The sequence below is a fragment of the Prunus persica genome, chromosome G3, assembly GCF_000346465.2.
Source record: "Prunus persica cultivar Lovell chromosome G3, Prunus_persica_NCBIv2, whole genome shotgun sequence".
Classification (NCBI taxonomy): Eukaryota; Viridiplantae; Streptophyta; class Magnoliopsida; order Rosales; family Rosaceae; genus Prunus; species Prunus persica.
In genome coordinates, this window is record NC_034011.1 from 5,436,736 (window position 1) to 5,449,698 (window position 12,963).

The 12,963-nt window shown below is 36.1% G+C and overlaps 1 protein-coding gene across 2 annotated transcripts; it reads right to left on the reverse strand.

The window, feature by feature from the left end:
* Positions 440-4,414, reverse strand: LOC18783772 (E3 ubiquitin-protein ligase At1g63170). Of its 2 annotated transcripts, none has more exons than XM_007215367.2 (5): positions 4,239-4,414; positions 2,572-3,349; positions 2,126-2,251; positions 1,764-2,052; positions 440-1,023 (listed from the first exon to the last, which is right to left on the reverse strand). In XM_007215367.2, the coding sequence occupies exons 2-5, from the start codon at positions 3,243-3,245 to the stop codon at positions 835-837; spliced, it is 1,278 nt and encodes a 425-aa protein (XP_007215429.1). In that variant the 5' UTR covers positions 3,246-3,349; positions 4,239-4,414; the 3' UTR covers positions 440-834. The 2 variants fall into 2 exon arrangements, with proteins under 2 accessions (XP_007215429.1, XP_020416657.1); XM_020561068.1 differs by having other exon boundaries at positions 2,572-3,388.

Below are 12,963 nucleotides of genomic sequence, written 5' to 3' on the forward strand. Positions count from 1 at the left end.
TTACTCGACTCTTGATTTCCTCTTTGTTTCTCCTAGTTTACGCATATAGAAAATCTTTCAAGTCGCATGTTTAAACATCGACCTTACCATGTTTGCAAGCATGTCTCAGGAAATGCTATTTGTTTGGTGTCTTTAGGTTAGCAGTTCTGGTTACAAAAAAATAAATAAATAAATAAATAAACCCAAAAACCAAAAAACTCACTCTTAGGACGTAAAAACCTAAATTGTTCCATATTTTGAAGTCTGGGAACTGGTCTACATATGATTCCTTCAAGAATCAATTGACCATCATTCTATATCTTGTGGTCACAAAAGTGGAGGATATTCCAGATTTCTGAACCTCAGTATACATCAGTTTTAACTTTTAAATAAAAAGGCCAAAAACTAATGTATCAGGCATTTGAACATCCTGGCATGTTCAAATGTTGGCAGCTCAATATCAGAACCTCAACGGAATGGAATTTCGATAAAATTGCGTCTTAGGTGACAAGGTTTACTTGCAGGGAGTGTAGTTTGGACATGAGACATGTTTATCAATTTTTCCTTCCATTGCAAGGGTTCCATGAATGTGCCCACCAAACAAAAAGAGTACAGGACAAGGTACAAAACTCACCTGCATATTTGAGTAGTATATATGAAATTTACAGATATACTGAACCGCGTGTCCCCATGACAGAACCTGACACAACAGTTGTCAAAGGCTCTTCTGTGAAACAATATGGAATTTTTTGCACTTCGATGAACCACCCCAATTGGGGTTTGACCATTTGAGAATTCAGAATAAAGCCTGTGCTTTCATATACAATGTCATCAGCTGAGCCCATCGCCCTCACTCTACTGCTGGTCCGAGTCTCTGGCCAATGGCGAGGCACTGCTGCTCTCTCCAACCTCACTTTTACAGAGGGGACATGAGGCATTGATTTTCAACCATTTGTCAACGCACTCCACATGAAAGACATGTAAACATGGTAGCTCTCTTAGCTCATCCTCATCTGCATACTTTGCCAAGCAAATACAACAAACCTGCACCATATTGAAGGAGAAAAGCACATCAATCAAATGAAAATTTTGGAAATGGTCTCATTGTTACTTCTACTTTGCAACAATTTAGTAATATATGAAAAGGCACCAGGTAGTTGATTCAGAAAGGAAAGTTACAGATAACCAATATTTTAATAATGAGGAAGGAAAGTTATATAAACAGGCACCAGGTAGTTTAGATAATTTATTACTCTACATAAACCCTTGTTTCCCATAATAAACGTACTGTTATAGATAACCAATTAATCCACAATATAACTTATAGTTTTAGCTAAACCAAAAAATTGTCACAGCCAATTAACCAGTATCAACATCGATTGTGTTTTATATTTTCATTAATACTATATTCAGATTATAGCAATTCAAATTCTATTTGTTCCAATACTAGATGCATCCAGCTAGCCTAATAAGTAATGAGGCAAGTTAATCACATATTGGGGGATGTCATGGCAGCGTCTTCCTTAAAGCACTGGAAAAATGAAGTGATATCTGGATACAGATACAGAAACTGTTATGAGAAAGGATGTTCTCAACATGAGTACTTCATATTCAACATAAAAGCAACTTCTACCAGCAAGCTATGCAGAAGGAGCATGAATTTTAATTTTCTGTTAGGAAGAGTTTCCTGAACTTGATGGTGAAAGTTGGTGTGAGAATCCAAATTTGGTTAAGTGTTGCTTAATTTGAAGAGCATGAACTCAGCAGGCACAGAACCTACTCACCGCATCTTCTCCTGATATTGCGCGCTCCTTTTCTGTCCCTGCAGCCAAGAGCCCACCTTCACTATCCAGGTTGCACTCGTGATCATTATTGGTCTCATTTTCCTTTAACTTGAATTTGTAGGTTGGGAGAGCATTAATTGATTCCACAGTGGCTCCTCTAGTCTGAGAAAAATCCCCTCGAAATCCCAGGACAGAGATGATGCAGGGCAGGCAGCAACAAATTGTTGCACATAGTATGAATGGCATGGCATATCCAATACAACTAAAGGTTAGGAACACAATGCATAACCTATGAGAAACCCAGAAAACGTTAGATGACTCAATAACCAGTATATATTAAACATTATGTCATTAAGAGGTACCTGTACAATTTAGGAGCATCAGAGGGAGAAGAGTGGCCTCCAAAAATCCACACATTGCCTACCACAAACCAGACTGCAAAAAAGCAATCTAAGGCCATCTTGAAATGATCCACTAACCCATTAAGTCTGCAAAATAGAACCAGCTTCTTCACTTCACTACATCATCTATAAATCATGTGTAAAATGTAGGGAAACACAAAAAGAAAAGAAAAGATGCTTAAAACTTGAAGATAGCATTTAAATTGTTTGTTGTAGCAAATAGGGCTACAAATCTTAGTGTAGTTATGAAAGGGTGTATGTGACACAAATTAATGAATTAAACCAAATCCATTCCCCTAAATGCAACCACACCAGGAAACTTTACAGCTGATGATATCAAGTAAAATGCAATACATCACCCATCAATTAAAATATAAAATGGAAAAATGAGGGAAAAATTGAAAAACCTTGCACTTAAGGGTCCTGCAATATGAGGGTTATTTGTGACTGTGTCTGAGGTGCGATTGTTTTCTTCATCAGATGCTTGAGAAATTGAAATAGCTGTATAAGACATTGGTTCAGGAGGATTGCTTTCAGAAGACCCTTGATGCGATTGAATGGATTCTTGCTCAGCACCTCTGTTGCGGTTACGGAACCTCCAGTAAAGAATAGGAAGTGTTGCAACACAACCTGATGCATAACCCACAACCCATGCAAACAAAGGGGCTTGTGGATTTTCATTTGTTGACAATGACAAAACAACAATAGATGCTATAATCTGACTCACAGTGACAACAAGCTCAACAGAAATCCATAACCCTGAATTCAAAGGGCTTCTTCGGCGACGACTGTACCCATCACCTCTCCTCATAAATGACGAATTCCTAGAATTTAATCTGTTTGAGGAGGATGAAGCAGCTTGATAAGTGGGGGCATGTGTACTAGCTGATGGTCTGTCTTCATGCTGAGGCAAGTCCACTCTAGGAGGTCGGTCATCACTAGATGAACTTGCTGAAGTATCACGATTCCTTGTTACATCAATTATGTGCACATGATCGTTAGGGCTTTCCATCTGCTCTAGTAGCAAAGGAAATTGGTCACTTTGAGCGTCACTATTTGGTTCTGGACAGGGAACATCCATCTAAATCCGCCAACCAAATTGGAAGGTGAGGATGCATAGATTATACTTAACTTGCACTTTATCTACAAATCCTCCTCCTTCTTTACTTTCAACACTATCTGAAGCTAAAAGATTCAAATAATTTATTTCTATTCATATGTAAGCTGCAACAGAATCAGAACTATAATCAGGTGTTTTTAATCATTTCTATAAAACACAAATTGAACAATGCTACATTTAAAGAATTTTTAAAAGAGTAAAAAGTAAAATGCAGGAGAGCAGGATTGCAATATCACATAATTGGTAAATGAGCAATGCCAGTCCACCAAAAAGATGATCAGGATCACATAACCAAACAGATTAGTTGTTGTTCATACATTACTAATTTACTCCTCAATTTTTTGGGGAGATCACCACTATACAGAAACAAGAATGGGAGAGTGATACATAACAAACAAAACCATGTTTCAACAAAAAGATAAAACCAGACAAGTGGAAGGTGAATAAATCTATCCAACTGATATCATGAAAAACTAAAGACTTGCTATCAAACATTCCTATGTGGGTGATTATAGGCAAGTATAAGTTTATCGGATATGCATTACATTTTCAACTAATTCTTAGTTCTCAAACCAGTACTACAACACAAGTCAATACACAACAGGCTCAAAACTCAGAGACCCGCATAGTGGAAAAGCAAAATAAATCCAATTTCAGAAAATCAAAGACATATGTCAAGCATAGAAGCAAAACCCATGTCTCAAAAACTTCATATACACTCAATTCACACACTAAATTACACTAAAGATAAGAAATTTCCCAAGTTGACCATCCCAAAACGATCAAATCAAGCAATGATATCGACTCCACGAAAAGCTTAAAACCCACTAATAATCCTTCAAATTAAGCAAGATATAACAATATTTCACAGAAAACAAAACCCACAACCCAAAAACGATGATGCAAAAGAAATGAAAGAAGAAGAAAATCGTAGCAGATTCAACTAGATTATACCTGATAATATAAGATGCAATGAGTATCACAGTCAGACGACCAGCTTTAGAGCTTACTTTCTTCCCATGTCTTCTACTTTCCTCTCAGATTTTCAGTTTTCTCGAGATAAAAAAAAAATATACGTCAGCTTTTTTGCTCCATAGCTCACGCAAACTCATCATAGAGAGAGAGAGAGAGAGAGAGAGTAAACGTTGAGATCAAAGCTGAGCTGTGGGCAGTGAGCGATATGAACTTTTGCACCGTTGGATTGTGGACAGTGATATCATCATGTTGTTGTCTTTGATGGACGGTTGAAATTCACTTGGTTTGGTTGGACACGCCGTACCAAATCCCACTAAAATCGACTGCAACTCGGGCTTGTCACGACTCACGAGTCAAAAATCGAAGCTCCAGTCTGCTACCAAACTCAAGTCAACTCGCTTACACAACAATCCAATTTATTATAATATTTAGATGCAAAAAATATAATTGGCTTTTTTTGGTCGCGCAAAAAAATTATAATTAATTATAATTAAAATCGGTACTCATATTTTACTCACAAAATCTGTAGGAGAATTTCAATGTCTTTTCTTTATATTATTTTTTATATAATTACTCTTATTTATTAAAGTTGTTTTAATATTTGAACAAGTTGTTAATATATATTTGTTTTTACCATTTATGTTATGAGTTGACAAAAAAGATTTTTTTAAATATAAATGATGTAGACCATTTTTTTAAGAGATATTTAGTGATATACCAATTTCACTATTATACCCAATATGGGGGCCCAAATTATAAAAATACCCTACATAAAATGGACTTTAGAAACACACCCAAAGCCCATTTACAACATAACAAAAAAGCTTTTAACTTCTTATAAATTACAAAACTGCCATCAATTTCTTAAAACAAGCACAACCCCAAAATCTCATAAAAATACCCAAAACACTCAATAGGGCATCAAAGTAATTTAATAATCAATATTGAATTCAATAAGGCCAGCTGTCATTTTTTGAGTTTTTTTTGGGTTCGTTTATAGAAATTCAATGGTGTAAGGTTTATTTATAATATTAGTGCTAAGAATTGGTATATCACTAAATATCTTCTTTTTTTTTAAATATATGAAGCAGAACACGCTCTCGGTAAAAGAAGAAGTTTAAAAATTAAACAACAACAAAAATAATTAAATATTTGACTAACTAATAATTTTGGTTTAATAATACTTCTTTTTTCTTTCTATTGTTGAAAGATGTCTTAAGTTTGAATCTCTAATTCTTTAATGATTAAAAAAAAGAAAAAGTAATGTGTTTATTTTTATAAAAGTAATCTTGTATATATTCCTTCAAGATGAAGAAGAGAAAATTGTATATAGGGTTGGGTCACCAACATGAATAAGAAGGTATATAGGGTTGAGTCACCAACATGAAGATCACTTTGGCTCAACCTTGAAGAAAGATTTGCTGCTATGAGCTATATAGCTCTCTATTGTTCTCATGTTTGATAAAAATATGTTTAGGTGTGGTCTAAAATTCAACCCGAGGTCGGGGTCGAGCAACTCCACTCCAAGGTCAAGGTGGAACCCAACTCTAATCTAAGGTCAAGGTGGAAGACCCAACCCCAAAAGGCTTAGATGGACAAGGAGGTTGTTATTTATAACGTCAATAAATAAATGAATAAAACAAAAAGACCCACAAGTCTTGTGGTATTAAGTTATGGGACAAAAAGAAGTTATCTAGTGAGGTGACCTCTAGGGCTACGTAGCATGACAAAGGAGACTCCCTTGGCTTGATAGGCATCAAACGAGTCAAGGTCTTCCATCAGCTGAGTCAAGGTACCCCTGACATCAGACACAAGAACTTACTTTTTGTCTTTCACGTTTCTATCCTTAGACTAGGTTTTTATCTTTCAAGCAAGTAGACTATGTCAGTTCTTTGCTTTCGTTAGTGTAAGTTTAATTTCTTCCATTTTTCATTACGATGTTTTAAGATTCAAGTTTGTTGATTTACTTTTAATTGTTTTTGACTTTACTTTAAGTTTAATTTAATTTCAGATTGCTTTATTTTATTGCCTTTATCGTTCATATCATTCTTGTTTCATTCTTACTTAAATTTATGTTTATTGTTGCTTCGATCTTATTTTTACATTCATTTTCTTGTTATTTAGTTTAATTGTCTTTTAATTTAATTTGCATCATTATCATTAAATCCCAAAAAAAATACTAAAATACCCATACGAAACCTAACCATCCTTGACCCTAAGAAAGTGAAAGAACCTAGGCCAAGAGTAGCTTCCTTGCTTGGGCGATCAATTAGCTGGTTAGAAGTCAGAAGGGAGAACACAACAATCCAACTTTTTCCATTCAAGCCAATCAGTGGCTTAGTGATGGCACACTTACGCAATCCAAGAGAAGAATGACTACAAGTTCCTTCCGTTGGCCACATTGACCAAAAAGAGGGAAATATAATTTGGCACGCTCGTTGGGACTACTAGGTTCTATATGGTGGTAAACACTAAGAGGAATCCCAGAAAAGATCAAGAGTTTGAAGAGTTTAGACGTCATTTGGAATCAGAGATAAGCATGGCTGGTTCGCTTCCCATGAACAATCAGCCACAAATTGTTCTGAATGGTCAACAAGGCCAAAATGGCCTTGGCCGAGCCATGGCCATCGACCCCAACCACGTGGTGGTCAAAGATGTTACGAAAGTCATTGGAGGACCAATCTTAAGGTCGAACTTGGCCACTTTATTGGAGATCCAACAACTCATCCGAGCAATGAAGACATCAAACCAACTCAACCATCAACGGATGCAAGACAAGGCTCAAACCATAGCTACCCAAACTTCTCAGATAAATGAGAGGTTTGATCGATTGCTAAGCTAACAAAATGACCAAAATGGGAATCAAATGGTTCCGAATAAAGTGCTAGTGGCGGGGCCTCAGGTAGAGATCCAACCAAACATCTTTGGTGCAAATCCGCCTAAACCGAATCCACCAGCTTGGGGAAACCCAGCCTCAGTGGTCAATTCTGCCAATGGGTAATAACCCATATGTGGCGGCCAACCAATTCCAAGGATTCTCGCCATATAACCAATTCCGCCTACAAGCCCACCAGGAGGCAGGAGTTAACTTCGTTGGACCTCATATCAACCAATTCGTTGGAATCGATGGATGGAATAAACTTGGTGGGAATGCACACTTGAATAATCAACTACTAGGAAACCAAGCGATCGACCGAGGGGCGATTGAACAGATGATCCCAGATATGGTGCCTCATGCTAGGAGGATTGGTAGACCAATTTACTGAAGGCCATATCCAAAGCATTTTGATCAAGATGAGTTTCCACGAGGATTCAAAGTTTTGAATTTTGCATTGTTTTCAAGAGACAGACTTCACTTAACCATGGAGCATATTGGCTATTCGCGGCTCAATGTGCCGAAATCGAACATCATGAGGCTTTTAAATTCAGGCTATTCCTGAGTACCCTCAAGGAAATTTCTTTTTCATGGTATGTCAAATGTCTTCAGAACTCCATTCCAAATTGGCAGACCATGGAGCAAATCTTCTATGGACAATTTATCGGCCGGATTCAGAGGTTTCGATGGTCGACTTGGCTAAGATACGCTAATGACCAAATGAGTCAGTCCAAGAATACTTGAAGAACTTTAGAGAAGCAAGGGCCAGATATACAGTCAACACGCCTGAACATGAGTTCACAAAGTTGGCCCAAGGTGGGTTGTTGCTAGACCTTCGGAAGAAGTTCGAAGGTATTGAGTTTCACGACATTTACGACCTCCTACTTCAGGTGGATCGATATGAAGCTTTTCTGAATGAGGAACTACAAAAGAATGGGTCGACATCTCGGCTGGCCTTTTATAGAGATCTGCCAAAGCCTTCCATATCTAGAACCACCGCTATCCATGCAGTGAACGAGATATGGACTCGAAGGAAAGAGACGAGGAAGTCTTCCTAGGGGAAGAAGAAGAATCGGTTGGGGAAACTTGGCTGAAATCGTGGTCAGCAAACCACATGTAAGTAAGGCTTTGTCCAAAGCCTCCAAGGATCAGAGGCCGATGACTATCCACATTGTTAAGTTTAGCGGAACCTCACAAAAGGGAGTCAAAACCAAATCCTATACCTTTGACATTTCCAAAGCCAAACTAATCTTTGACTAACTTTTAAATGAAAAAATGATAAAATTGCCTAATGGTCATGATATTCCATCGGCTAATGAAGTTAGAAATAAGACATTTTGAAAGTGATAATGTATGGTCTCACATGACTAACAATTGATTTATTTTCCAAAATGTTGTGCAGGACCTCATTGATTGAAAGATTTTGAAATTTTCGGAGAAAGCTACTATGGGTGTTGATCAGAATCTGTTTCCTAATGCTCAGGACAACATAGTCTTCCACCAGCTAAGTCAAGGTACCCCCAACATCAGACACACGAATTTACTTTTTGTCTTTCACTTTTCTATCCTTAGGCTAGGTTTTTATCTTCCAAGCAAGTAGACTAGTTCAGTTCTTCGCTTTCATTAGTGTAAGTTTAATTTCTTGCTTTTTTCATTACGTCGTTTTAAGATTCAAGTTTATTGCTTTACTTTTAATTGTTATCAGCTTTGCTTTAAGTTTAATTTAATTTCATATTGCTTTATTTTATCGCCTTTATCGTTCATATTGTTCTTGTTTCATTCTTACTTAAATTTATGTTTATTGTTGCTTCGATCTTATTTTTACATTAATTTCTTGTTATTTAGTTTAATCATCTTTTAATTTAATTTGCATCATTATCATTAAATTCCAAAAAAAAAAAAAACTAAAATACCCATACAAAACCTAATCATCCTCGACCAGACGAAGTGAAAGAACCTAGGCCAAGAGGAGGTTCCTTGCTTGGTCGATCAATCAGCTGGTTAGAAGTCAAAAGCTCGAACATAACAATCCAACTTTTTCCATTCAAGCCAATCAATGGTTTGGTGGTGCCACGCCTACGCAATCCAAGAGAAGAAGGACCAAAAGTTCATTCCGTCGGAAAAAAGAGGGAAACAAAATGCAATAAAATTGATTAGATCAATAGGAAAAAATAGTACAAAAGACCCATACAGTAAATGGAGTAATTCCATTGGCAATATGGTTGACATGGGTAAAAACTTCCCAATGGCCATAGCCATCCGATAAAAAAGTTGAAAAGATCTTGAGAGAATTACTCTCGAAAAAACTTTCAATAACCCTTTTCTACTGTCATAATTTCCTCGAATTTATGAAACTGGTACATATTAGGTGGTTGTGCACATGAATTGGTAGTTGGAATAAACTATGATGATGAATGCGTTTTGTCTTTGTCTTGCTTTTGCCTTTGCACGGCAGCCTCTACTACCACCAGTAATGGGTAAAAATGCTCGAGATTGGGGTGAGCCATTTTGGCATGAGCCCTCTCTCTAAGCAATGGTTCACATCATCATCCCTTCCATTGAGGAGAGCTTCTTTAACCCACGTATCAAACTCAAGAGCTTCTTCAATAGAGGGCATTGACAGAGGGTTCCTGAGATCTCCCAATGACCAGAAATCACAAGAATGAAGATTCGTCTCCATTAAGAGTACTCTTGCACCTTACACCCTTCGTTCTTTTTATAATATATCTTCTATAACTAGCCTAACAAACATGCATGCAGTTAATTAATGCATACATACATGTGCAGCGGCTGTCCTACATTTTGGAGGCCCTAAGCGAACAATATAAATGGGGCCTTTTACTTTATACGTATATTATGTGATTATTTTTTGGGTAAGTTAAAAAAAATTATATGAACTCAAATCCACAATTGTAACATAAAGGAAACAAAAAAAATGTAATACAAAAACTTAATAAAATGCATCAAAATATCACTTAAGTGTCACCCGTCTTGCATTTTTTGATTCAAAAGTATCAGTTAACTTTACATAATCAAGCTTTTCTACCATATCCTTTTTAATGGACAACAAAACCAAGCTATTCAATTTTTCTTATGACATAATTGATCGAAATTCAATGGTCAACAATGAAAGTAATAGCACCACACTTACAACAACAACAATACTAACATATTTCAAATTTCAAAAATATAAAATTGAATGGCTATGTGTATCATACAACTTGTATGCTATTGAAACCTCTTGTTTCAATATTCAATTTTCAACTTCTTGCTTTTTTAATGGGTTGTCGAAATCTCTATTGCTATACTATAGGGTTTTGGTGTTGATAATAAATATATGTATTTGATTTCCTAATTGATCTTAGACAAATTCAGGGCTTTAATTGGCAGGAAGAGATGTTTAAGGGAAGATTGCATATTTATATTCAAAGAAAGCCCTTTGATTATGTTTAGTGAACCCATAGACGAGCCGGCCTTACCTTCTATTATATTAATAAAGGGCGAATGAGGGGCTTGTGCAATGTTTTTTTTTTGTAGGTTAATTGATTTATGCTATAATAAGTGGGCCTTTATTGACATGGAAGGGTGTAAGGTGTAAAATCATTGGTTTTAAGATTAGTTCTAAGATTATATTGGACGATACTTTTCGATCCTAGTTGGAAAGGGTAAATTACTCAAATGGTCCTCAAATTTAAACCAGATTTACATTTTGGTCCATCAATTAAATTATTCGTTCAAATTGTCCATCAACTCTATATTATTCACTTTATTGATCACACTGTCTTTTAGGGTAAATATGACTTTTTATAATTAACAAATAAAAATAGGGTTAAAATAAATACAAAATTAGAAAAAATTGAAGAAAAGGAGAAAAATAAAAATAAAAATAAAAATCCTAAGAACAGACCCAAAACTCACCCCCCCCCCCCCCCCTCCTTATGCAATTTTCTCCTCCCCCTCCCATGACCACCCTCCACTCCCATACAAATCCCCACCCCACCTCCACTCTTTTCTTTTTGGGAAATAGCTCTAAATGCCACCCTTTTTTTAGTTTTAAGTGGAAATACCACCTCTGCCACAAATTTTGCAAATACCACCTATAAATATATATTTATTGTCCACTTATTGCACAAATAACACTTTTTCTGAAATTTAGTTCTCTCTCAGCTCTCTCTTGGCTCTGTCTCTCTCTTTCTCTTCACTATCTTGTCGCTCAGCTCTCACTCTCTCATCTCTAGTCACCCAGCTCTTACTCTGTCGTCGCTAAGCTCTCACTCTCTCTTCTCTCTTCCTCTCCCAGCGGAATCTATTCATCGAAGCTCAACTCCATCGTTCACCTCCAACAGGTACTATTCATCATTATTTTCTTACAGTTTAGGGGTTTCTCTGAAGTTAGTTTAGGGTTTATGGGTTTCTATGAAATTGGTTACGAGGTTTGTTCAAAATTGGTTTAGGGTTTAGGGGTTTCTCTGAAATTGATTTAGGGGTTCCTCTGAAATTGTCTTATTCTGATGACTCATTGTTTGAAACAGTGAATGAGTTTGTTCTTTGTGGATTGATGTTTGCACTGCTATTGTTTTGTTGTTGTTATTGTTGTCTTATTGCTGGTGTATTGCTAATTTAGTGATGTTGTAATGGCATTTTAATGTTGTTGTATTGCTAGTTTATTATGGTTTTATTATGATTTTTGTAGCAGTTATTAATTGGTATTTGGTGGGTTACTATGGGTCATTATGACCATTGCATTTAACCTTCTTAAAAGTCTAAGACAATTAACCTGTGTATATCATTTTTAACTTGTATGCTCCCAACCATATCATACTTTTTGTTTCAGAATAATGCTTGTTAATTTGACATATTTTTTTATATGTAAAATGGAACTATGAGGTGGCCTTTTTTTGTATTATGTAACTATGGGGTGGCTACTTATTGTATTATGTAAGTTTTGAAATTGGATTTGATGGAATTATGATGCCTCTTTTTGTATTTGTACATATACACTTTCCTTTATCCATGTCCAGTTCAAACGATTATAGCGGCAATAACTCTACAATACGCATGCGAATAATGGGCAATATGATATCAATAAGAGCACAATACAGTCACAATAGGGTCCCATTGCAGTCGGTACTGCATCAGACTCTACTATTTGATTGACTTATACATCTCTTAAAAGACATGTGGCCTACAATACACACGTTCAAAATGGACTCTATATGTACAAGTCATGCATTGCACTACCATTACATATCCCCTAAATTACAAAAAATGACACCACAAAACCTGATGCTCCTTCCACATTCATGCCTTGCCTCTCATTTCTCAGCAATCTGATGCACACAATCCAACAGTTTAGTAAATGTGATGGTCTGTGGTACTATTAAGCCTTTTGAGTCACCCCCTTCGTATTTGCACATCTTCTTTAAGGTTACCCATTTTCCATTGAGCAAAATAGAATAATAATTGTCTCCATTTCTGACCATGACAAAACAACATTTCATTAACACATTTGAAGCCACGACCAAATCACTGCAATACAACCACAATAACCAGGCAATACAATGACAATACAATAGCAATATAATAGCAACACAACAGCAATAAAACAGCAATAACCAACACTGAACAAGGATTCATCACAATTAGACTATACAAATCTACTACATCAAATGAAAAATCCTAAGTTTCAAGATTCACACATCCAGAGCAATCTAAATGAATTTGATAAAAACCCAGATGCATGAGCATGAAGATTCAAAAAACATTACCCAAAGCAATTTAATTTCACAGAAACCAAAGCAACCGAATAAAACCAATTTCACAGAATCC